The sequence below is a fragment of the Folsomia candida genome, unplaced genomic scaffold, assembly GCF_002217175.1.
Source record: "Folsomia candida strain VU population unplaced genomic scaffold, ASM221717v1 Fcan01_Sc003, whole genome shotgun sequence".
Taxonomy (NCBI): Eukaryota; Metazoa; Arthropoda; class Collembola; order Entomobryomorpha; family Isotomidae; genus Folsomia; species Folsomia candida.
Window position 1 is genome coordinate 9,225,695 of NW_019091195.1, and position 22,420 is coordinate 9,248,114.

The 22,420-nt window shown below is 35.8% G+C and overlaps 5 protein-coding genes and 2 long non-coding RNA genes across 12 annotated transcripts; 4 read left to right on the top strand and 3 right to left on the bottom strand.

Moving 5' to 3' along the window:
- Window positions 1-2,365: 2,365 nt before the first annotated feature.
- LOC110847839 lies at window positions 2,366-2,827 on the bottom strand. The gene is made up of 2 exons (XR_002547700.2): window positions 2,590-2,827; window positions 2,366-2,475 (listed from the first exon to the last, which is right to left on the bottom strand). It is a non-coding gene; the product is annotated as an uncharacterized LOC110847839 (long non-coding RNA).
- A 224-nt stretch (window positions 2,828-3,051) lies between these two features.
- On the top strand, window positions 3,052-5,711 carry LOC110846078 (beta,beta-carotene 15,15'-dioxygenase). 6 transcript variants are annotated; one of them, XM_035849877.1, is made up of 10 exons: window positions 3,052-3,190; window positions 3,312-3,492; window positions 3,566-3,612; window positions 3,695-3,832; window positions 3,917-3,922; window positions 3,994-4,054; window positions 4,202-4,295; window positions 4,361-4,422; window positions 4,513-4,627; window positions 4,698-5,711. In XM_035849877.1, exons 2-10 carry the CDS (start codon window positions 3,324-3,326, stop codon window positions 5,590-5,592), a joined length of 1,587 nt encoding a protein of 528 aa, XP_035705770.1. In that variant the 5' UTR covers window positions 3,052-3,190; window positions 3,312-3,323; the 3' UTR covers window positions 5,593-5,711. The 6 variants fall into 6 exon arrangements, with proteins under 6 accessions (XP_035705770.1, XP_035705769.1, XP_035705767.1 ...); XM_035849876.1 differs by having other exon boundaries at window positions 3,068-3,226; window positions 3,323-3,492; XM_035849874.1 differs by having other exon boundaries at window positions 3,069-3,246.
- Window positions 5,712-6,334: 623 nt separating this feature from the next.
- LOC110846938 (beta,beta-carotene 15,15'-dioxygenase) lies at window positions 6,335-9,136 on the top strand. Its single transcript, XM_035848867.1, has 7 exons — window positions 6,335-6,691; window positions 6,760-6,855; window positions 6,925-7,103; window positions 7,373-7,550; window positions 7,802-8,019; window positions 8,092-8,298; window positions 8,382-9,136. Exons 1-7 carry the CDS (start codon window positions 6,610-6,612, stop codon window positions 8,991-8,993), a joined length of 1,572 nt encoding a protein of 523 aa, XP_035704760.1. The 5' UTR covers window positions 6,335-6,609; the 3' UTR covers window positions 8,994-9,136.
- Window positions 8,974-11,111, bottom strand: LOC110846573 (phospholipase A1). The gene is made up of 12 exons (XM_022093369.2): window positions 11,056-11,111; window positions 10,758-10,982; window positions 10,564-10,662; window positions 10,439-10,485; window positions 10,113-10,356; window positions 9,932-10,013; window positions 9,758-9,851; window positions 9,659-9,685; window positions 9,551-9,577; window positions 9,420-9,482; window positions 9,205-9,355; window positions 8,974-9,108 (listed from the first exon to the last, which is right to left on the bottom strand). The coding sequence occupies exons 2-12, from the start codon at window positions 10,976-10,978 to the stop codon at window positions 9,063-9,065; spliced, it is 1,101 nt and encodes a 366-aa protein (XP_021949061.1). The 5' UTR covers window positions 10,979-10,982; window positions 11,056-11,111; the 3' UTR covers window positions 8,974-9,062.
- Window positions 11,112-11,608: 497 nt separating this feature from the next.
- On the bottom strand, window positions 11,609-14,121 carry LOC110846249 (lipase member H-A). The gene is made up of 11 exons (XM_022092934.2): window positions 13,802-14,121; window positions 13,645-13,720; window positions 13,512-13,581; window positions 13,031-13,173; window positions 12,765-12,935; window positions 12,645-12,696; window positions 12,481-12,541; window positions 12,391-12,407; window positions 12,277-12,327; window positions 12,047-12,200; window positions 11,609-11,975 (listed from the first exon to the last, which is right to left on the bottom strand). The coding sequence occupies exons 1-11, from the start codon at window positions 13,912-13,914 to the stop codon at window positions 11,846-11,848; spliced, it is 1,038 nt and encodes a 345-aa protein (XP_021948626.1). The 5' UTR covers window positions 13,915-14,121; the 3' UTR covers window positions 11,609-11,845.
- A 456-nt stretch (window positions 14,122-14,577) lies between these two features.
- Window positions 14,578-14,859, top strand: LOC118434739. The gene is made up of 2 exons (XR_004834218.1): window positions 14,578-14,675; window positions 14,734-14,859. It is a non-coding gene; the product is annotated as an uncharacterized LOC118434739 (long non-coding RNA).
- A 2,282-nt stretch (window positions 14,860-17,141) lies between these two features.
- Window positions 17,142-22,165, top strand: LOC110846027 (beta,beta-carotene 15,15'-dioxygenase). The gene is made up of 12 exons (XM_022092627.2): window positions 17,142-17,552; window positions 18,665-18,721; window positions 18,802-18,843; window positions 18,928-19,106; window positions 19,175-19,260; window positions 19,353-19,662; window positions 19,737-19,817; window positions 19,894-19,929; window positions 20,013-20,090; window positions 20,178-20,590; window positions 20,742-20,790; window positions 20,884-22,165. Exons 1-12 carry the CDS (start codon window positions 17,468-17,470, stop codon window positions 21,031-21,033), a joined length of 1,566 nt encoding a protein of 521 aa, XP_021948319.1. The 5' UTR covers window positions 17,142-17,467; the 3' UTR covers window positions 21,034-22,165.
- Window positions 22,166-22,420: the final 255 nt, after the last annotated feature.

Below are 22,420 nucleotides of genomic sequence, written 5' to 3' on the forward strand. Positions count from 1 at the left end.
ATTGTACAAGATCTGCGGGTTCTGATTCTTCGAAATCTGTATTGGGGAAAGTCGTGTCCTCTGTGGTAAGAAACTTTGGTCATTTAACGAAATGTCACGAAATGACTAGAATAATAATAGAACAAGTTTCACTTAAATACTACACACTTCAGATTCCGTTGGCTTCAGACAATTGTCCATTCATCTGCAATTCCGACATATGTCGCAATCCAATCGCCCTATCTGACACTGGCTACATGTACATACATGCTTATACATAACTCTGCATATTCTTCATCATTTTGGCTGACACAGAATGTGGGGATGAGGTGCGGATTTATGAATGGAATAACATTGTGACGAATTTTCGTTATTTACAGGTTCGAATTGGACACGAAATCCTTGGAATCCATCTCAAGTATTCATCTCCATTTTTCATCACTCGGGTATTACCATTGTCTCAATTTTATTAATCGTCAGCATTTCTAGCTAAAGTATACAGTTACAAACTCTAAATCCCAGTAAAATTCTGCGACTAAACCAGACTATCTTCTCACCAGTAACCCTAAATCGGTTTTGGTCTATCACGTCTGTCTGACTGAATCGATGTATTGTAGAAAATACATAAGTTTAAGCGGTCAAATGTAGAAACATTCGTACATTTCCTGAGTGGGAGGATTGATTAATGACCATCGAGTCTGAGTGCTTCATCTTCATTATGAAATGTCAGAATCAGAATAGAATGTAGTAGTGCTTTTATACAATGGCTGTGTATGTACATAGTAAATAGCCACATACTCCAGGGAAATGGGAGAAACCCACATACATATCTACTTAGGTAAATAGTTGCTTTCCCCAGTTATGCATGCTGATCTTGCAAGAAGCTTGAATATAAATTAATTGTCAACTGTAATCCCTATTGCGCAAGTTTTTTTGACGAATTAGTTGTGAGTGACCTAACATTACAGATTTTCCCATACTGTAACTGTACAAGACCTATTGATAAAATTATACGCATACGTTCATATGTACATATGATGAGCTTCCACTCTATCAATATCTCTCACCTCACTTTCAACTTTTCAAAAATGTAAATATCCGGTAAAATATTTATTTCGCTGATAAAATATTTATTCTCGATAATTTAGGACATGATTCTGTAAAGGAGTTGAGTCTGCACTGTCTTACCCCCCCCCCCCCAGACCCAGAAACTGGAGAAACTTACAACATCGGAATGAGCCTATGCCCTACAAAGTGGAAAATACTAAAATTTCCTAATGGGTGTAGTTCGAAAGCGCTTCGAGACAGCATGAAACAGGCTGATGAAAATCATGATGATGGTTGCCTGATGATGTAGCCTGATGTAGCCTGATTTCATCAGGCTATGATGAAAATCATAGGCTCACATACATGCAGCAAAACGTCTCCTTCATGGTTTCATTCGTTCGGGATGACGAAAAACTATCTGATCTGGTAAAATACCTAATTATATAATTTTTGACTTGGTAAACATCAGTATTGAACAACCATGCAGGATTAGGGCATCCAGAATCGGAAAATTTTCAGAAACCGGTTTTCGATTTTTCCGATTTTGGCAAACTTTCGTAAAACCGGTTTTCGATTTTACCGGTTTTTGAAATTTTCGTAAAACCGGTTTTCGGTTTTCCCAAAAACCGGTTTTAAACCGGTTTTCAAAATCGGTTTTCTACCAAATTTTTAAAATTTGTTAAATATAATATTGTAAAATTTAAAGCTGAGCAAATTTTGGGCATTAAATTGACAGATAATATTTCAGAACAATTAATTTTTGCATGAAAAACAAGATATGACAAATATTTAGTGGTTTTGAAACAAATTTTGTCCAAAATCGAAAACCGGTTTTCGAGTGTGATAAAACCGGTTTTTGACAAAACCGTTTTTTTAGAAAATTGTAAAACCGGTTTTCGGGTAGCTCGAAAACCGGTTTCTAACCTGTTTTACAAAATCGGAAAAACCGATTCTGGATGCCCTATGCAGGATCGAACAACCCTGTCAATTCAGCTTGACAAAGGCTGCAGGGTCACTGCTAAATGGATTTTGTCCAAGAGAGACGATGGACTGGTTTCCACAAAAGAAGAACCGATTTTGTAAGCTTGAATATACATAGCTCTTTTTTATGTGGATACATACAAATATTAATAGCCCAACTTCATTGGTCGCCCAAATTCGACTGCTCAGGACGATGGAATAATTGTTTTTGTAGTGATTAATTACATTGAGACAAAAGGGGAGAGAGATTTTGTGGTCTGGCTGGAAGGTCGAGATTTGACAGAATTTAGGAGAACTTATTTTGACACCGAAATCCCTATTGCCCTTCACTCAATTTGGCACTCCAATTAAGCCAAAATTTTGAAATCAACAAACTTTATTATTGTATAATATGTACATAATAATAAATATGATTGGCAATCCATTGCTCCAACGCGTTGCTCTTGTTCATTGCACTTTCACACCAACCTGTGATATTAATAATCATATTTTGACTCTTTGGTACGACATTCGCAAAACACCGAGCACACAACAGAATATAATTCATAAAATTTATAAGAGAATACAGGAATATGCACCAACCGTAGGATTTAAATCCGACTTGTTCAGTACACAGTAATTGAAGGTACAGCTTGTATATGCCTCAAAATAGCCTAGATCCGTTACCCTGCATTCTTGATTCTTCCCAAGACTTTATATGCATATGCACGCTTGAGTAATAGTGAACTTGAATTTCTTTGCTGTTTTCAAGATCGAATTGTGGCAGAGTTCTCACATCAATTCGTGGTTTACTAATAAAACTACTTGCCATTACTTGAATACTGCTATTACTGACTGTGGAGGTATATCAACTGCTCTCTTGATGAAGAATGAACGAGACTACCAGTCACTACCTGCTTCAGATTTAAGAAACTTGTTGGTGTTGGTTAGTTGGTTTACATACCATTGTAGGCTCAGGTATGTTACCTAATTTTTTGCCATAGGCTCAACAGAATACGTTCTTTTACATTATGAACATCCATCCTTCATATGTCAATTACCTTTAGCTACACCTGGCTGACGTGGTTAGTTTCGTTTGGTTGTGCTCCTTTAAGAGCTTTTAATTAATTAGTAACATTTGTCGGTGAGGTTAGTAAGGATCTCATGTTCTGCCGACTCTTGTAAGATTCGTCGGGACAAAGAGGTTTGTGCTGGTTTCCGTGAAATTAACCAATAATTAGTAAGTTGATAAGGTCAGAGGTAAACAACATTCCGTGCTGACTTCCGTTTAGCATTTATTTCTGACCTGCTCGATTGTATTTAAGCTGTGATGCAGAATGGCTGGGCAGTACGATTTTCTGTACCCTACGCTGGAGGAAATTCACGAGCCGGAAGTAGCTCCATTAACTGGCGTTCTCCCACCATGGATTCACAATGCGTCCTTAATTAGAACCGGACCAGGTCGGTTTGATTTCGATGACTTTACAGTCAACCACTTTCTGGACGGTATGGATCCTATTTCATGATTCTAAAAACACCATGTGAATTTATCAATTTAATTAATGTTCATTTTCTTTAGGCTATGCCATGTTAACAAGATTTCAGATATCTAAAGATTCTGTGAAGGTATTCTAATTAAGAATATTTCTTGTACCGACTCACCTCAATAGAAAAGCCAATTTCTATCTTGTTAAATCTCACATTCCAGTATGATCGGAAATTCCTTGAGACAGACGCCTATAAAAAAGCGATAGCTGCGAATAAACCTGTGCTTTCGGAATGGGGGACAAAAGGGCAGAAATCTGATCCAACGAAAAGTCTGCTTTCCCGATTTATTCCCTCCCTGGTAAGCATGGCACTGTAGTTACACATTGTTCACAATCATGCAACTCGATCGTCTTCTCAAACTTTTTCTTTACTCCAATTACAGATTCCGGTTAGTGTGCCCTTTGTGTGCCTTATGTATGTATGTATTTGAGTCATGTGATCGTATTTCTAATATTGCAGGAAATATCTGATAATTGTAACGTTAGTATGTTCAGTATTGGACATGATATTTTTGCTGCAGGTATATGACTTTCCCTACTGATATTCATAATTTATCTAATTAGTTATTTAAATTGTGTGTACATTTAATGAACGCGTATTAAAGTGTTAATTTGCTTTATACGTCTGCAAATAATAATTAATAACTGATGTACTATTAATTTTGCAGCGGACACCTGTTTTTTTCGCCATATAGATCCTAATACATTACAATGTGGAGAAAAGTATGACACTAGCAGATTATTTGGATTAAACTTATGGAGGTACGCTCTGTATTTATTAATTGGATAAGTATAATCCAAACTTATTTCCAATTGACTTATTCTAGTTGTCATCCAATGCCTGACGATGACGGATTTATCTATAATATTGGGACCTCATTTATCACAGGTACATGTGAACTTAAATTTGTGAATGAAACCAAGCGTAATTCGAAAAGAAGTTTTAATGTGTAATTTGTGTACACATTTGTGCACACAGGATTAAAATACAACGTTGTGAAGATTCCTATTCCAAAAAACGGGCAAACAGCCAAGGATGTGTTAAAGAAGGCCAAAATATTGACTACAGTCCCAAGTTCTCATACCTTTTGCTCGTAAATTTTTGACAATTACGTTCGTCTAGAAATATCCAGCTTACTTATTTGTGGTGTTGAATTGTTACAGGAGTCCGTGCCATAGTTTCGGTAAAACACCCAATTACATTTTACTAATTGAACAACCATTAGTCATCGTTACTCAGAAAGTGTTGGCAGCCTTTCTACACAAGTCATGCAATCGGGATTTCATGGAGTATCGACCAGAGATAAGGAACCGTTTCTTCGTTATTGATAAGCATACTGGGAAAGTTGTGAAGACTGACTATGTCTCCTCCGACCCTTTTTTCTTTCTCCATTTTATCAACTGCTACGAGGAAGACAATGAAATCGTAGTAGACTTGTGTGCGTTTCCCAATGCAAACTGTATAGACTTGAGTCTGCAGGACTTTAAGAATGGGTTTGAAGGAAATATAGAGGATTTGGCTGAGGGGAGGAGATATGTGATTCCACTCGGTTGTCAGGATAAGAATGGAAATGAGCTTGTGGAAGGAACAAATCTAATTCAAAAAGTGCGAACCACTGCGACTGCCGTGAAGGAGAAGAAATGTGTCACCCTGACCTATGAACCTATTACCAAGCAAGGAATTGAAGTTCCTACTGTTCACAAAGACTTTTGTGGGAAAAAGTATTCTCACTTTTTCGGAGGAGGTCCGAGAAATATAGGACCATTTAAGTCAGCAATTTGTAAATTCAATGTGGAAACCAAGAGAAGCATGATCTTTCGATTGAAAGAGGGTGAATTTTTGGGAGAGCCGATTTTTGTACCATCTCCTGAAAGTACGGACGACGATGACGGAATCCTTATCACATGCATGACCCGAGCAATTCCAGGAGAAAAGTGTGGCATTATTTTTATCAATTCTAAAACCATGACTGAGGTTGCTAGAGCCGAATTTATTAACTTTGTCCCGCTAGCAATTCATGGAATCTTTATTCCCTCAGAACCAAATCACGTAAGCTGAGGTATAAAAAAATTAATATTGTATTTAGTATTTATTTTTACTTTAAACGATGTTCAGTATTATAACGTATGAAACATGTTTAAATAAATATGCATTAAAACCAAATTATTTGAAGCTAATACATACAGACCTATATATATGCACTCAATTTACCACATTCACATTTTGCACTTAAAAATAAGTATTATCGCATCCTCCAACATTAAAATTTGAATTAAATACATCAGTTTACTAGTCCATGTCCAATTTTACATTGACATTTGCATTCTTTAATGCGGTTTAAAAATGAGATATCCAGTGAATTTCACAAAATTTAACCAAGAAATAAAACAAATATTTCGTTGCAATTGAGTGACATGCAATCAATGCGTAAGTGTTACAAGGAACTTTTTGAAAGTGTTTAGTATTGCTAATGACGCTGAACGAAAACTTGCCATCCTTACTTGACTTAAAATTGCACGTAGTAGATTTCTCAACGCACACAATTTCAAATATGAAAGTGAAAGTTTCAGTTTCGTGTTGGTGGTGGGTGACACAAAACATTAGATTCGCACCCGGACGTCCCCTCCACACCACACGCCATTAAAATAATGCAACAAACGAAACCTGCTTCATGACGGACTTCGTCAGATTTCATATGATGCAGAATTTACGATGCACAGACATTATGTACATATATGCAGTAAGTCCAAGTTAAGGTTGCTCACGGTCTGCCTATTTTTCACAAAGGAATTCACCACTGTAAAGAACACAACTGCGAGGGGTAGCGTCAGTTGTGATCATTTTGCGATGGGATTTTTTTAAATGGTGGTTTATTCATGTATATGTACATACTTGTATATGTAGGCTGAGCATTCTAAATAATTTGATAGTGCTCGCAGTTCCTCCTTCGCTCATCTCGTATACATATATGCAACCAGTGCAAGTATTAAATTCGTCAGTGTCAAGCAAGAACGATAGCTTAAAGATTATTAGATACCGCATAAATTTAACTGAATAATAATAAAATATTGAAAAATGTGTGAAGTTCAAAATGATTTGACAAAGTTGTTCCAGTCTGCGGACGAATCAAATGTTCCTGAAAAATTTCCCATTGAAGGTAACGCACCGAAAATCTTGAACCATTTTGTCTCTGGGTCTGGTAATAAATATCATAATGTTTCACAGGAAAACTTCCCCAGTGGCTTTCTGGATCGGTTGTCCGGATCGGCCCTGGATTGTTTGATTTTGAAAATTTTTCCATGCGCCATTATTTGGACGGATGTGTGTAACTGAAATGGCAGACCTTATATCATGGATGCATGCATAATAATTTTACTCTTGATATTGCAGATGCTATCTTGAGCAAGTTTGAAATATCAAAGGACTATGTGACATTCCAGAAGAAGTTTCTCCAATCAGATTCATACAAAAGAGCAATCCGAGCACAAAAACCTGTGGTAATCGAATTCGGGACGAAAGCATATCCAGAGAAAGGAAAAAGCCTTCTGTCGAGATTCATGTCTACAATTGTACGTTCATATTGTGCACCATACTTGCCTTTGCAGTTTTATTTAATCGCTTACTAGATTGGGTAACGCTTTATGGTCTGATTGGCACTGAGGTGTGAGTCATATTAGCATTGCGTAACCTAAGCCATTTAGTGGCTATGTAATATAATTTGGTTATTTCTAACATAAAAAGCAAGAAGCTCCCTTGGGGGCACGCCGGTACATAAATTACATACGTATATGCATGCCCTTCGTTACACATAATAATTTTTAGTTCTGTTTTTTTTCAGATACCAGAAATGAGTGACAATAATAATTGCAACATTTTCGAATTCGAACAAGAATTGTATGCTGCGAATGATGCGTGTTTCTTTCGAAAGATTGACCACAAGTCATTGGAGTCTGGAGAGCGCTACGACTCCAACAAACTTTTTGGATTAAACGGGTGGACTTCACATCCATTAACAGGTTTGTGGACTGTAGTAATCCTTAGTTTGTATGACTTTGCTGCTTATCGTACCGTATACGCGGAGAAACGTAGCTGTAATATTTATTTTTTGATGTAAAAATCGGATAAATCCTTCGGGGTCAACCTTAATCTTTCATTTGTCTCGAATCTGCACTCCAAGCCTTTACCATTTCCTCCTGAGAAGTTGTCAATTTCCCATTTCATGGCATAGCAAGTATCCTTAATTATAAATTATTTATCTTTTTCACAGATGCGCAAGGAAATATGTACAACATTGGGTTTTCCATCCTATCAGGGTTGAAATTTTATCTAGTCAAAATTCATCCTAGTTCAGCAAGTCAGAAAAACGCCAAAGAAACTTTCAAAAATGCCAAAGTGCTCTGTACGATCCCTAGCAGTTTCCACGCAGGAATTTCATTCACGCACAGCTTTGGGATGAGTGAAAACTATTTTTGTTTCGTCGAGCAGGTATATAAATCTCACGAGTAGTAATTTCTGCCATAATTTGGTGGAGGTTCATTTTACTCTTTTCTTGAACAGCCGTTTGTGGCCGCAGTGTCTGCCATCGCGAAAGCTCTTGTCAAAGGATATTCTGCCAAAGAATGGATGGAGTGGAGGCCAAAGGAAAAAAATCGATTTCATATTATTGAAAAGGCAACGGGAAAAGTGATAAAGATTGAATATTTCTCGTCGGAACCATTCTTCTTTCTACATTTTGTAAACTGCTTTGAAAATAGTAACAACCAGGTCGAATTCCAAATTTATATCCAAATATTGGCTTCACACGTAATTTATGTTGTACCCTTTTGACTAAAGTATTTTTCCTTCAGATCGTGGCAGACATAATTGCATTCAACGACCCAACTATTTTGGATGGAATGTATCTATCCAAACTCAGAAACAACATTGTTGAAAACGTTTCGCAGCCAACATGCCGCCGCTTTGTAATACCACTTTCCATTCCTAAAGGTGGGCGTGAAGGAAGCAATGTTCTAGGAAATTCTCCTGCCAAAGCTGTACGATACGGGGACAGCAAACTCATCCTAACACCACAAATTTTAACTGAACCAGGATGTGGTTTGTCATGTATAAACCATAATTTTGCTACTAAAAACTATCAGTATTTCTACGTTAGCGGAACAATAGCACAAAATTCTTTCAGTCATTCCATTTCGAAATTCGATATCATTAGACAACATAGAAGCGTCTGGAGAGGAAATACTGGATCATATCCGGGACCACCGATTTTCATTGCCAACCCGTCAAGTCAGAATGAAGATGATGGGATCATCGTATCGCTAGTTTATGATATTAGAAAGCAGAGTAAGGATTTTTTAGTATTTATCGATGCCAACAAAATGGTAGAAGTGGCCAGAGTCGAATTTGATTCTCATGTTAATATACCTGGAGCGTTGCATGAAATATTTATTCCGTCCAACTAATAATATTTATTAGATCTTCTTTATAAATTACCATTACAAATTTGAAATTTAAACTTTATAAGCATTTATTCATGGGTCTTTTGCATATATGTCAAAGTAGTAGCCTCCACTAGCCCTGTTAAAGAAATAAATCATAGTATACATTTGTCAGGCTTTCTCCTGTGATTCTACATACATGCATTTATAGATCACATTAATGCAAATTCCTTACGTTGGGGGACAATGGAATCCGAACCTGACCTTATTTTTGCAAAACATTCTGCAAATAATAGGATCAGCTTGTGAAATGCAAGCACATGCCGTAATGTTTTTTGAGAGACCAGCGAGATAATAAATCCAAGCTCGATTATGTGCACAGGTGCCTTTAATTTAAATGAAACAATTTGTATTTGTGTTTAGTTCATCTGAGTCTCAATGAATTCAAACCTGAAATTGTGTTGGGGACTAGTTCAACTCCAATGTCCAAACAGTCTGATTGATTTGGTCCACCTTAAAATCAGTATGGAATTTCAAGTAATAATAGTAATTAGACTGAAATTAAAGTCAAAATTGCTGACCCCCATTTGGATAAAAATCTGCCGTTCCTACGATTAAATTTATGAGTTATCAGTTCACAGTTTAGATTATTCGAGCTTCACTTCCAATTGAAGTGATGAATACCCTACCTGTATTCCCAAAATACCCGTCTTGACCTGTGACATATACAATATATGTAGCTTTACGTTGATTTTTTTATAATAATTAAAATAAAAAATAAATCTTGCCTTGATTGGAATGAACGATATCAACAAATGTTCCATCGTTTGCATTCAATTTTTCATTAGCAGGAGCAGATTGGTAAAGGGGGCCAGCTGGGTCCTGGAAATTGGTTTCGTATTTATCGTTGGAAATTATTTTAATGCTCCGTTAAATAATTAATTTAGACTCGGAGAACTAACAAGTCCTGTGATTCTTCCAATTAGAATTGTGTTGTTTTGTTTCACAAACTTCCCAGCATATCCAGAAATTTGAGCTCCCAAGCTGTATACATATGCATTCGTTCATACGCGATACAATAATTCAAAGATTATTCACCAAGTTCCAAGTAGGAATAAGTTATTATGAGATATTTGGTTGTACCTGAAGCCGAGCAAAGTAACGTTTGCAGGAGACTCTAAGCGTTGTTCAGATATCAGAAAGGAAATAAATTCAGATACGACCTTTCCAACTTTTGGAACGTTATTAACGCTAGCCCTGTAATAGAGATCTTTCAATGGATCATGAATTTGTGATAGCCACGCCGTGAGATTCGCTGGAGTTGCTAACTTTCCCCAATCAACAACCAAAATGTTAAGAGTCTTTGAGAAACCTTGCTTCAGAAATTCTATAATTCGCACAATGAAACAAAATAGATAAGACCTAGTTGAAACACAATACATACACGATTCAGGTTGATCGACATATACCGTTTTTTACTGTTTGGGAGTACCGTGTTGTATAGTTGTTCAAAAATCTGTATTAAATATACATATATATTTATCTATGTATATGCAAAGTAAAAATATTATAAAATATACTGTATTCAAAATACCCATGTATTATAAACAATGCAGGTTTTGCAGCGTCGTATCGAGAAGTAGATAAGGATTCTGAATTGCCAATCATTATGACATCATTGTCCGTAATATTGCTATTTAAAATACACGAATAGTGGAATATTTATTGGTTCATTTATTACCAAAGGTAGAAATAATCTACATATGTACAAAGTATTATACTGCTTACTCTGGATTGGGGTAGAGGTAAAATGCTACGTGACGAGGATCGTTGGACAAAAGAAGGCCAGACTCATTCTGGTTCGAAAGTTCTTCCTCATTTGCGAGAGGAATTCCTGAAGAATCTTCAGGAATATCGAAAACCGTTGTTTGCGATTTTGAACCAGATATGAAGCCTAAAAATGCCACCAAGAGTAGCAGGAGCCTCAAAATGGATGTCTTCCCACACATGACGCTTGATAAAAACAGAAATAACTGGTTGTGATTGATGCCAGTTTTCAAATGCGATCGGGAAACGTTTTACTTACATCTTTGACCCAAGCTTTATTTGATGATGAGACTGCTTTAGGTATCAAACACAAAGATGCAGTAAACATTTTCGAGTCGAGTAAATCGGTATGATCTTGCTTCAAAATTATTGGTGTCACTACGTGATCAGAATTTATATTTTTCATTTTAGTGGCAAACCGTCTTTATTTTATTTTATTAGACAAATATTTTTGTTTAAAACTTTGGTACTTTTGTATTTCACTTATGGTTTATTCAAGGGAATATACCAAGGTAGCAAACAAATTAAGTAGACACGTACATACATACATACATATACCAAAATGGATAACTTTTTAAATGCACTTTTTAGTCATGTCACAAATACCGTCACGACTTTGCGAAAGGTAAATTTTACTGAAAATAATCCCTTCATTTTACTGAAAAAGTCATGCATTGTGCACATTTTGGTATAAGTGTCGATTCTTAAAAAAGATTATGATTAAGATGATTTCTTAACTCCTTGGTATGTTCCACTGTAGGAGATTTGTGGTAGCAAATAATGAGTAAATAAGTACATGACCTGTATACATGCACAGTTTTAATATGGAAGCAAAGTCGTGTTCCATTTATTTGGCAAGTGGATTGTAACCCGACTTTAAAAGGTTAATATTATGTGCACATATAATCAACTGGATATGCGATTTGTATGAGATTCTAAAGTTTTAATGTAAATTATGTCCATTAATTTACTATACAATCATTCATTATTTAAATTACTCAAACTTAAACATTCACGAAGCATTTGTATCAAAAACCGAGTACAGTATTTTAGTCATAAAGGGAATGAAGCGGACGATCCCAAGGCTTTTCAGCCGAGCCTAATAATGAACTCCATCCAATTCCTGAGCCATAACCTGGATCATTTCGCCGGATGTCAAAAAAGTAACTTCCCCTTGTACTAAAATTACAAGAAATCGAGTTAAAGATTAAAGTTAAAGATTCAATAATAAAACACCAAATGATGTGTACCTTGGTGGCACTCTGAGACCGAATAAAACTTTGTCTTTGCAAGAAGACCTGTGCAAACTGTATTCTTTGTACGAGTTGGCTTTACATGCCCAAATTTTGCTTTCTAGGATCGTCTCTGTAAAATACTCCCATGCGCGTTGATGAGGACAAGATCCTTTTTAATGAAAAATTAAAATTTATACAGCTTTTTCGAGTATTTGAAAAACGTGATGATATGAATTGAAACCAACCTGGATACCCAGCGATATCACTTCGGGATGTGCAACCTGGTTGATCCGGACCTGTAAACATCTTGCCGTTAACCATTGTCCTTTAACTCATAAATTATTTAAGTTATGAAATACCTCCGCCATTAGGGAAGCTGTAATTATTACAAAATGAAGTTAGATAGAGACAGAGTTAAGGAATAACTTGAATTAATCTTGACAACTTACAAATCGACGTGTCCACTATTTCCTATGTAGCCATATCGCGCTTGATTTGTATGTATAACATCTGTATTTAAAAAAAATTTGTAGTTTAATTATCATGGGTCATTAGAGGAGCTTGACCATTTCGTGTCCATCAAGAAGAAAACTCTTATATGCATTAAACTCACCGACAAAGTAAGCGTCGGTGTGGTCTAGACGTTTCCCTTTTATCCGACGGAACTGAAAAATTATTTTGTCCAACTTATAACCTCCGTTGGTGGTATATTTGATAACCTTGTATTCATTACCTGAAATAATGGCCCGGCTGGGTCTAATCCCGTAACACGTTGAATGGGTTTTCCAGTATAATGCTTGATATGTTGACCCGCAATACCCGCAATTTGTGCACCCAGACTGAAGCCAATAATGTGAACTCTTGTAGGGTCCGATAATAAACCGTGATTTATTAGAAACACCACCTGAGCAATCCCAAATTATACATTGAATTGTATTGTAATGACAGTTCATTCGTGTATATTTGATTCACTAAAAACAATCAAAAGTAATTAATTACCATTCCAGCCACCTTCCGTCCTATGCTATCTGCATTCAGAGGAACACCGCCATTTGCGTCCCCTGAGCGTTGATTGCTCTCCTCGTCCAAACGGCCCCAGTCCGCCACGATGATATTCCCCTGCACCGAACTCTTCAGCATGGCTGAAATATAGGTAAAACCATTCAATCAATGCTGAAACGTCTTTAGGAAACTGTGGGATGCAGACTATACACGTAGACTTTGCGATAATCTAATTTTCATGATTTAGTTTCGTCACATTTCATAGAAACTGAGACTTCTAAAACCTCGTGTTCTATGTATTTGCAAAAATGTAAATATTTGCATACACTTACGCCCTACATAACCATAACAGACTCGCAGTCATGTTAATTGCAGAACCTGTTTTTTGTAATGTAAGTCAATGCGTTTCTTGCATGAAAATTAGCTTTTTTAACTTCTGTTATTGATGTATATTTTTCATTTTTAAAACACAACTCACCGTCTTTTGTGAGCTGTGGGAAAGTCGTGGATAGGTTCTGCCCAAACCCGTGCACCAAAATTATTGGGAACTAGAATTTAATTTAAATTTAAAACTTATCAAAACAAAAAGATAAACTTTGTATTTAGCTAACCTTCCATTTGTCGTATTTTGAGCTGAACAATGATTTAGAGTCTCCTGGTATAAGTTCTTGACAAAACTCGGTATTTCTATATATTTAGAATTCATCTTAACGACATGATCACACAACCTTCAAGTTAAACCGAAAATAAAGTTAAGTGAGCACGTACTTGGAATCAGGAAACAAGTAAAATCGGACTGCGGGCGGCGTCGGCTTTGAAGAATTCACAATGACAAAAATAACTGTGAGAACGAAGGTCACAAAACACAATTTTAAATGCATTTTTATTTCAGATTATTTTGTAAGTCTAATAACAACTTTTAAACCCTTCACAACTAGTTTTTGTGTCTCAAAGGGTGTAGCTAATTGGGTGGCATCGTCTGCACTCGGCCGTGTCAGAAGTTGAATTGGTTACTGACTTGAGCAAAAGTTACTTTTGCCAATCACTATAAACTTTGAATCTCTTGAACAAATATGTTATCCTTTTATTGAGGGAAAGTTCGTCCTCTTATTTCATTTTAACATATCTTTCAAAATTGCCAATTATGTATAAGGGTGATACACATATCATTTATGTACATATATTTATAAGTGCAACAACAATCAAAGTGCGGCCAATTCTATATATGTATCTACTCTTTTACATTATAAATGCATTTTATAATGTACATGAACTACTACAGTTTACACTAGATAAATAATGCCTTTATCTCTTCATTGTCTTGATTCATATAATTAACGGGCATTACTCACTCCTGTGTTGATTACAATTCAGTAAGCAAAGTGGATAATATGTAAGACTTACTTCATTCATGGTTCGCATTATATAATAAAAAGCAATCCGATAATTTCTTGTTTCACGTCGATTCATTCTTTACCAGGTGAGATATGAACCTCAACGAAAAAGGTACGCATTTATGGGCGAGATACTTTTTTAACTTCCTGCTTTGCACCCTTACCGTTGTTTATGTATTATTTTAAGAAAACGGCGTAATTTATTCCGACTACATTTACGTTACTAATTATTGTATTGCCGAAAGCAGGTAATTTTGAAATACGCCAGTGAAGAAGTTGTTAATTCATTTATTTATTCTTGTCTAGGAATTCCTGTCTCATTTCCGCACAACCACTTCCCGTCACATTCTACAACAAGCTATTGACGATTCGCATAAATCTGATGTGACATAATGCATACAGCAATTAAAATTTAACCTATCAATCACTTTATATTTTGTCTCTTCCGGTTTTTGGTCATTCTATTTATACATAATCGATTTTTATCATTTTAATCAGTACTGCACATGTTTATTTATGGAAAATCGTTAAAAAAAAGGATGCGCAGCAGTCAGCAAGTCATACTAAATGTGTAAAATTGGCCCCAATACTTACAATTCAAAATTCTTGAAAGCTTTCCTTATTCATCAAACTTAAACTTGATCAGTAAGATAGAAAACAATCAATACGATGCCAATATTCATTTTCATATTCGACACACAAGCCTTGTTAATTGCCATTTAATATCTGATTGAAGTAAAATAATTGAATCACTTAAAATTGTTCCAAATCACGAACATCATAAATTATATTATTGTTTATTGACTTACTTTTCGAAACTGTCAAACTTGGTCCTTCATAAATCAAGTTTCTCCAATGAAAACTCATTGGAGAAACGAGTACATGATATACAAGAGCGCAGTCAGACATATGCACATATAAATAAGAAATATGTACATCAAAGGGACAATTGTAAATATATGTACTTAATTGAAGAGGAAGACTGATGTTATTCTTTGGGACGAGACTAAAGTTGAAACAGTAGCATTTTTAAAGTCCCGTTATGGCCTTCTAAATTTGTGACTTGATTCTCATTCAACTGATCAATCCAACTTTTTTTGCCCGAGTGTTACCTGAGCTATCAAATGCTCAATGAACTCAGGGGACACTGACTACACGCTTTGAATTTTAATTTGCACAAGTTTAGAGTCATTCAACACGCTTGCATTTGGCTGACCGTCCAATAAGGTTATCAGAAAGAGCTGAAAAAGTAGTACAAATGCAATAGGCCAACTTGTTTCAGCTCTGCGACTCGATTTTTCGGCAACGGCAAATATGTAGGTACGTAGGTAGTTGTTCTCGACAAGTTTTAACATGAAATTTAACTTTTACTTTCAACCAGAGAAACGACTTTGGCATGAAAGTGGATAAAAAAATATCATGAAAAAATATAAAAAAATAGAAGCTTAACTAGGCTGGTCTTCCACTAATGAATACTTAGGTAAGTTTAAGTGCTGATGTTTAAATAGAGATGGAGGACTCGAGTATCAAACATGTTGAAGATAAATTAGAAAAAACTGGGGTGAACTAAAGATTTATTTCTAATGTATATAAATGATTGTAAAATGACGTATTGTGTTGATACTTAAAATCAGTTGAGATCATGTATTGGCGAATCAAGGGTGAGAAAGTTCTATATTTATTGCCAAAAATTTATCAGCATAGAATATTAATTTGTTTATCTTATTGAGTGGCAGTTGGCGTCACACCCACAAACCAACTTCGCTACTGCAAACAACATGAACGTTAACATTGAACTTGCTCAACTAAGATTGCTGGTATCATTCTAAGCTCATCTATAAATTCAAATTCTCTTGACATTTTATACTGACTGTGTATTAAATAAATGCATACGTACCTAAAATTCATTTTATGCATTGCAGTGAAAGCGCACAAGTTCATACTGTTACTCCTACATGGCTTACATACTCTGTATTTGCCTCATTTAACTTGTAATAACCTGAAATTCGTTGTAGGTATGTTGGGTCTTGTCAATTTTTTTATTTTTTGTTTTTTGTTGTACTCATTATTCAGAATTTGTCCAGGCTTGTGTTTTCATAATTTACTTACCTACGTATTTTCTGGTTTAGTTTCGATAAATAGAGGCAAAAAGATAGAGTTAACAATATGGGAAATAATTCAACCCAAGTTCTCACGATCAATTTTCTGAAACTGAATACAAACACTCGCAAGTTTTCCTATTCAGAACATTTCTAGTTCTTGGAAGATACGCGATGATGTTGGCAACAATTATGCATTATATACAGGTCCATTCTACTTAATAAGTAGAATATACAATAAGTAATACTTATTGTATATGTAAAACCACCTGAAGTCGGGTAGTGTTTTCCAGAATCTATCATTAAATAGCATTATATATTACTACCTTCAATTGTTATTGGTACATAGGAATTTAGATGTAAAAAATTATTGAGCAACATTATAAGGAGCCACATTGCTCATTTTTTTAGCATCACACGTCCAATGAATGCTATTTTGACATTGAAGACATATTAAGTACATTCACAATGATGACAAAACAAATTATTTTGATCCTTTATCATACGCATATGTACATATGCAGCCTATAGCGTGACTAGCGTTTCTAGTGGCTGGGGAAGTTTGGTTTGTTTCATTAAAACCATGGCTTACAACAAGTGTTACTGCATAATGTGTGTGCATGTTGGACTTCCACACTCGTTGGTCATCGCAATGCACAAGACGTGTCGTACTGCTCTCCAGTTACGTAATAATACTGATGCATAGTCATGATGGCCATAAAAAACGCTCTTTTCCATTGTACAGCACTCGTCAAGGGAGTATAACTTTGGAGGTTAAGGTTGGTTTAGCCAGTCTTCACAAAGAGTAAATCTCGGATCGTCTGATTTGTCATGCGTTGGTCGTGGATCGTGCAGGACGCTCTCTCAAGTCCAGTGATTCATTAAAGTCACAAAATTCATATCAACAAATTTTTTGGTCTCCACATATTTGAGTGTTCGCCATGCCTGTTATAAGTGACGCCCCACTAAAGCTATTTTCAAGTGCTGAGGAGACTGCGGAGAAACCGGAACAAACACCAGTTATTGGTAATTGAGTACTTTTGTCAAATTGTTCAAAATCTATTGAGCACATCGCAATCGATTTAGAAACTCAACGATCGATATAGGTTCTTTTATACGTGTTATTCTTGTGTGAAATAGAAATTGTCCAGTACTTTTAATGGTTACTTGGACATGAATCACAACCTTGCATTGAGATGAGAAGCATAGACTTCAAGTCACAGAGGTTTTAGGAATCGCCATGACCGTCTGTTTATTAGAGCATTCAAATGGCGACCAACCATTGAGATGACTTTGATAATGTGCATGTCTCCTAGGCATGGGCGTAGTCCGAAGGTGGCAATGATCAGTCCAGTGGTGGGGTAATTTTAGCACCAAATTTTATAAATCGTCACATAAGCCCAATATTTGACATGAGGATGCAGATAGATACATTATGTAAGATACATATAACTGTAAGATGAAGATGCAAATGCATTTCAAATTCAGGAACATACAGTATACATACATATTTTAAGAAACTTTGTACCAAGGATTCCAACAGAGTGACCCATCCTGATTTTAAAATTATCTGAAAAAGTTGAAATTTTGCACACTGTGTTTTGCATATGTACTTATGGGAAATTTTGTGCTTAATAACGATGTAATTTCTTAAAATATTGGTCAGTACGTCGCGAAAAGGGGAAGCCCTCACTAGCTTCCAAAATTAAGCAAATGACTAGCTCAGTCGAATTGTACTATGGGTTTGTCATCCTATCATTGAGTCAAAGTCGCCTTTTCTGGTTTCAGGGTGATAGATTTAAGATTAGCTATCTCCCCTTCCTTCATGCTGCACGCACAAAATTGTGATAATCTTATCATCTCCTTGCAGCAACTGTGCTTGCATTACATAGATTCGTTCCTTTAATCGATTGTACGCATTGAAATGGAAATGGTCATGAGAATCTTGTAACGCAATGTCTTTTAATTGTGGGACGACCGTGATTGAGACTGTGCGGACGGAAAGTAAAATCTCTGGGTGCACTTATACTAATAAATATTGAATAAGTCAATATTATGCAACCAGCATTGACGTGTCTATATATAGATAAAGCCAAGTCAATCTCTGCATACTAATAGTTAATAATATTTCCTTGCAGGAACACTACCTTCATGGATTCAAGGCAGCTTCTTGCGCATAGGGCCTGGAAAATTTGGTTAGTAATTAATCTTATTTGAAATTTCCATTCTATGCTTCGTAACCCGCATTGTTACTAAAACGATTTTATTTTTACAGATTTCGGCCATGAATTTAAAATGAATCATTGGTTAGACGGGTGTAAGAGACTACATATTATATGAATCACTTTATGCATATTTCCATATCAAAATGCTAAAGGTCAATTTTCAATGTGTTACACAGATGCTCTTCTCCAGCGATTTGAAATCACTAAAGATTTCGTCAAGTTTGAGAAGAAATATCTGCAGTCAGATGCATACAAGAGAAGTGTGGCTGCGGGACGACCATTGATCAATGAGTTCGCCACAGTAGCTCAAAGAGATCCCAACAAAGGATTCTTTTCAAGAATGGTCTCAACCTTGGTGAGATTTTGTTGTTGCGCAATGATTTCATTCAACTGTAATATTAACTAACTTAGGTTTGTTTTAAGCTCCCAGAATTTACTGATAACAACTACTCGACTCTGTTTCACATTTCTTCCGACATTTTTGCAACTTGCGACACTTGTTTCTTCAGGTAAGATAGTCCTTTTTTTAATTTTAGTTCAAACTTGGACTTCATTCAAAGTATTGCAGAGAAAAATATTCATAAATGTATCTTTATTTCAGAAAGGTTGATGGGAAAACCTTGGACAGTTGTGAAAAATATGATGGAAACAAATTGTTTGGCTTGAATGGGCAATCCGCGCATCCATTATGCGATAGTGCAACTGGCGATATGTACAACTCAGGATTCTCGCTATTTCCTTCTTCAAAATACAGTATCATAAAAATGAAAAAGGCCAACAGTTCAAAAGAAATGCTCAAGAACGTGACCGTTCTATGCACAATTCCATCGCGATGGGTGGGAGCGCTATCAATCAATCACAGCTTCGGATTAACGCCGAACTATTGCTGCTATATAGAGCAACCATATGTTGTAATAAATCATCTAAATTCATATGCATAGACATAGGCGAAAATAAGTAGTTCAAATGTCTTTCTTAATATAAGGTCAGCGTTTCCAAAATTGCGAGTTCCCTGGTTAAGGGTCACACTCTCAAAGACATTTTGGAATGGCGTCCTCAAGAAAAGGTACAGAGCAGAAGAACCCGATGATATTAAATTCCCTTGTTGGGAGTAATTTTTACCAGTCATATTGTTATTGCAGAATCGATTTATTATTGTGGAAAAGTCATCCGGAAAGGTAAGTAATAAAGACAAACAGGAAAACTTTACTCATTTACACAGTAACATCAACTACTGAAGTAATTTTCAAATTGCTTAAAGGTTTTCAAGACGGAGTATCTTTCAGCCCAATCGTTCTATTTTATGCACATTGTCAATTGCTACGAAGACAATAATCAGGTTTTGAATTTTACTCATATCGACTGGTCAGCTTTAATAAGTACACACATTTATTTTACACAAATCGCTTCCAATTTTGACTTCCAGATTATTGTGGACCTGATTTCGTATGAATCACCAAACATGCTAGACTCTTTATTCCTCAATAAGTTACGTGATTGCGAAACGGACGTCAATGTGGACTTGTCATGCATCCAGCGATTCGTCATCCCGATAATATCAGACATAAAATTGATTGAGGAAGGGGTGGAGTTGGTGCAAACCAAATCTCGATGCTCTGCGATTCGTCGAGGGAATAGAATTATTTTGGAAGGATGTAACATCACAGAGCGTGGAATTGAAATGCCCACAATTTCAAGGTTATTCCAAGGGGTCAAATATCGATATATTTACGCTGCAGGGACATTTAATCGAAGTTGTTACTCACATACTATAACCAAGACTGATTTACAATCTGGGGAAACCACTGTGTGGAAGGAGGGGGAATACCTATATCCAGGGTAAAGTAAATAGTCTTATGTAGTTTTATTAATCGTCCAAAGGGTAATATACCTCAAGCTGTCTTAAGAAGTGTTTACTAATTGATCATTGCATAGCTGATAGAAACGAGTAAATTTTTGAGTGGATAATAAAATTTTATGTCCTACACAGGGAACCATATTTCGTCCCAAACCCAAATAATGAAAGTGAAGATGATGGGGTATGTCATGTTCTACTTGTTTTTGTGTCCGATTTATTATTATTTCAGTTATTTCCAGTGATCACCTGGATTTTGATCAAATATTTATTTCAGATTCTTATTTCTGGCGTGACAGACTCGAGGGAAAATCACGAGGACTATCTTCTATTTCTTGACGCTAAGACCATGACAGAAATTGCTCGAGCTACCTTCAAAATTGAAAATGTACCCTCTGCACTGCACGGACTATTTTTACCAAATTAGTCCAAACTTTTGTCTGTCATCTTATTTTAATTGCTTACTCATTGCATACGTACTTTTGTGCATAAATTGTGTACGTATGGAAAGTCCAAGTTTCAGTACCATGCCGTGACATGCATTTCTTATTAATTATTTTGGCTGAGCCATGCAGGCGTAAATAATTATAGTAGTATAAATAGCAAACGTAATTGGAATGCTTATTGTTGCTCATCTCTGGTGTAGGGGTATCTTTTGTCGAAAGCATTAGAATTAACATATATAGTAGGTTGCGCAACTCTCTTCTTCATACATTCCTTCATATAAATATGTATGCACGAAGAAGTACATGATGTGATGGTGAGAGGTCATGCGTTAAACGTAATGACCAAAATGCAGCAGTTGTGCATCTGTGGATGTCAGACGCTAAAAAAACAGTCCCCCTGCACTCCTCAGTCCCCCCAACTCTGAACGAACATTTGGTGCTTGGTGATGATGATCTCCACAAAAATAATAATAGGGGACCACATCCACCTTCACCTTAAACATCACTTTGTTTTTAACGCCAATATTGCATCCAAATAAACGCATCGCTTCAATTTGTTGTGACTCATTGGGGATTCATTGTATTTCTACTAAAGCGGTTTGTGTCAATGCCAAACAAATTAATGTTTTCGTTCATCTGGGTCATTGCTTGGTAAGACATAGGGGTTGAGCCTTTCTGCATGTTCAGACAGGTGACCTTGAGCACAATTTTATTAATTATGTATTAAAATACTGAGGATTAACAATTGCTTCAACAAAATGTATTTTTAATAGCGTTACAATTGCATTTAGTTTTTAAATGGTTTGTTAAATAAATAAATTTTTCATCTCTGGTAAAAACTCTATGCAATTATATTTTTGTACAGTTTTATTTACTAACAAACATAGCATATCTAATATATAATGTAGCAAATATATACCCAGGTACAAGGGCTACATAATTAATTAATACGCTATTGTCTGATAAATATTGCGTGACAAGTCAACTACGGAATTATGACTAGTACGTATAATTTGGGTGCCTGCACCTGTGTAATGCATATTTTATTAACAGTTATCATTTTTATCTTGTCATTTTAAGCTTAAACTCATCAATAAATTTTCTCCTTATAGAGATTTTGTTGACAAGACAAGAGGTGACTTAAAAAATGAGCTATCCCTCGAAATTGCCATAAACTCGACAAGCAAGTTTAACAAAGTGCCCAGGAATCACCAAGAGTACGTATTACTTGCCATACCTACTTAAGTATAACGTCGCATAACGCACACAACTTATGCATGATTTACACACGTAGATTACAAATCCACTGCCACATTTGATCTTCTCCCATAAGCTTGGGTTCAAATCAAATTAAATTATGTAAGAAAG

Coding starts and splice junctions, on each gene's coding strand:
- LOC110846078 (XM_035849877.1), top strand. CDS start 3,324: ATGGCTGGGCAGTACGATTTTCTGTACCCTACGCTGGAGGAAATTCAC. Junction 4,296..4,360: donor TTTGGATTAAACTTATGGAG/GTACGCTCTGTA, acceptor GACTTATTCTAG/TTGTCATCCAATGCCTGACG. Junction 4,628..4,697: donor AGTTCTCATACCTTTTGCTC/GTAAATTTTTGA, acceptor GAATTGTTACAG/GAGTCCGTGCCATAGTTTCG.
- LOC110846938 (XM_035848867.1), top strand. CDS start 6,610: ATGTGTGAAGTTCAAAATGATTTGACAAAGTTGTTCCAGTCTGCGGAC. Junction 7,551..7,801: donor GACTTCACATCCATTAACAG/GTTTGTGGACTG, acceptor TCTTTTTCACAG/ATGCGCAAGGAAATATGTAC. Junction 8,020..8,091: donor ATTTTTGTTTCGTCGAGCAG/GTATATAAATCT, acceptor TTTCTTGAACAG/CCGTTTGTGGCCGCAGTGTC.
- LOC110846573 (XM_022093369.2), bottom strand. CDS start 10,978: ATGTGTGGGAAGACATCCATTTTGAGGCTCCTGCTACTCTTGGTGGCA. Junction 10,357..10,438: donor CTCCCAAACAGTAAAAAACG/GTATATGTCGAT, acceptor TGCGAATTATAG/AATTTCTGAAGCAAGGTTTC. Junction 9,852..9,931: donor TTGGAAGAATCACAGGACTT/GTTAGTTCTCCG, acceptor ACCAATTTCCAG/GACCCAGCTGGCCCCCTTTA.
- LOC110846249 (XM_022092934.2), bottom strand. CDS start 13,914: ATGCATTTAAAATTGTGTTTTGTGACCTTCGTTCTCACAGTTATTTTT. Junction 12,936..13,030: donor GACGGAAGGTGGCTGGAATG/GTAATTAATTAC, acceptor GGGATTGCTCAG/GTGGTGTTTCTAATAAATCA. Junction 12,697..12,764: donor CAGCCGGGCCATTATTTCAG/GTAATGAATACA, acceptor ATAATTTTTCAG/TTCCGTCGGATAAAAGGGAA.
- LOC110846027 (XM_022092627.2), top strand. CDS start 17,468: ATGCCTGTTATAAGTGACGCCCCACTAAAGCTATTTTCAAGTGCTGAG. Junction 19,107..19,174: donor CAAGAATGGTCTCAACCTTG/GTGAGATTTTGT, acceptor GTTTGTTTTAAG/CTCCCAGAATTTACTGATAA. Junction 20,091..20,177: donor GCTACGAAGACAATAATCAG/GTTTTGAATTTT, acceptor TTTGACTTCCAG/ATTATTGTGGACCTGATTTC.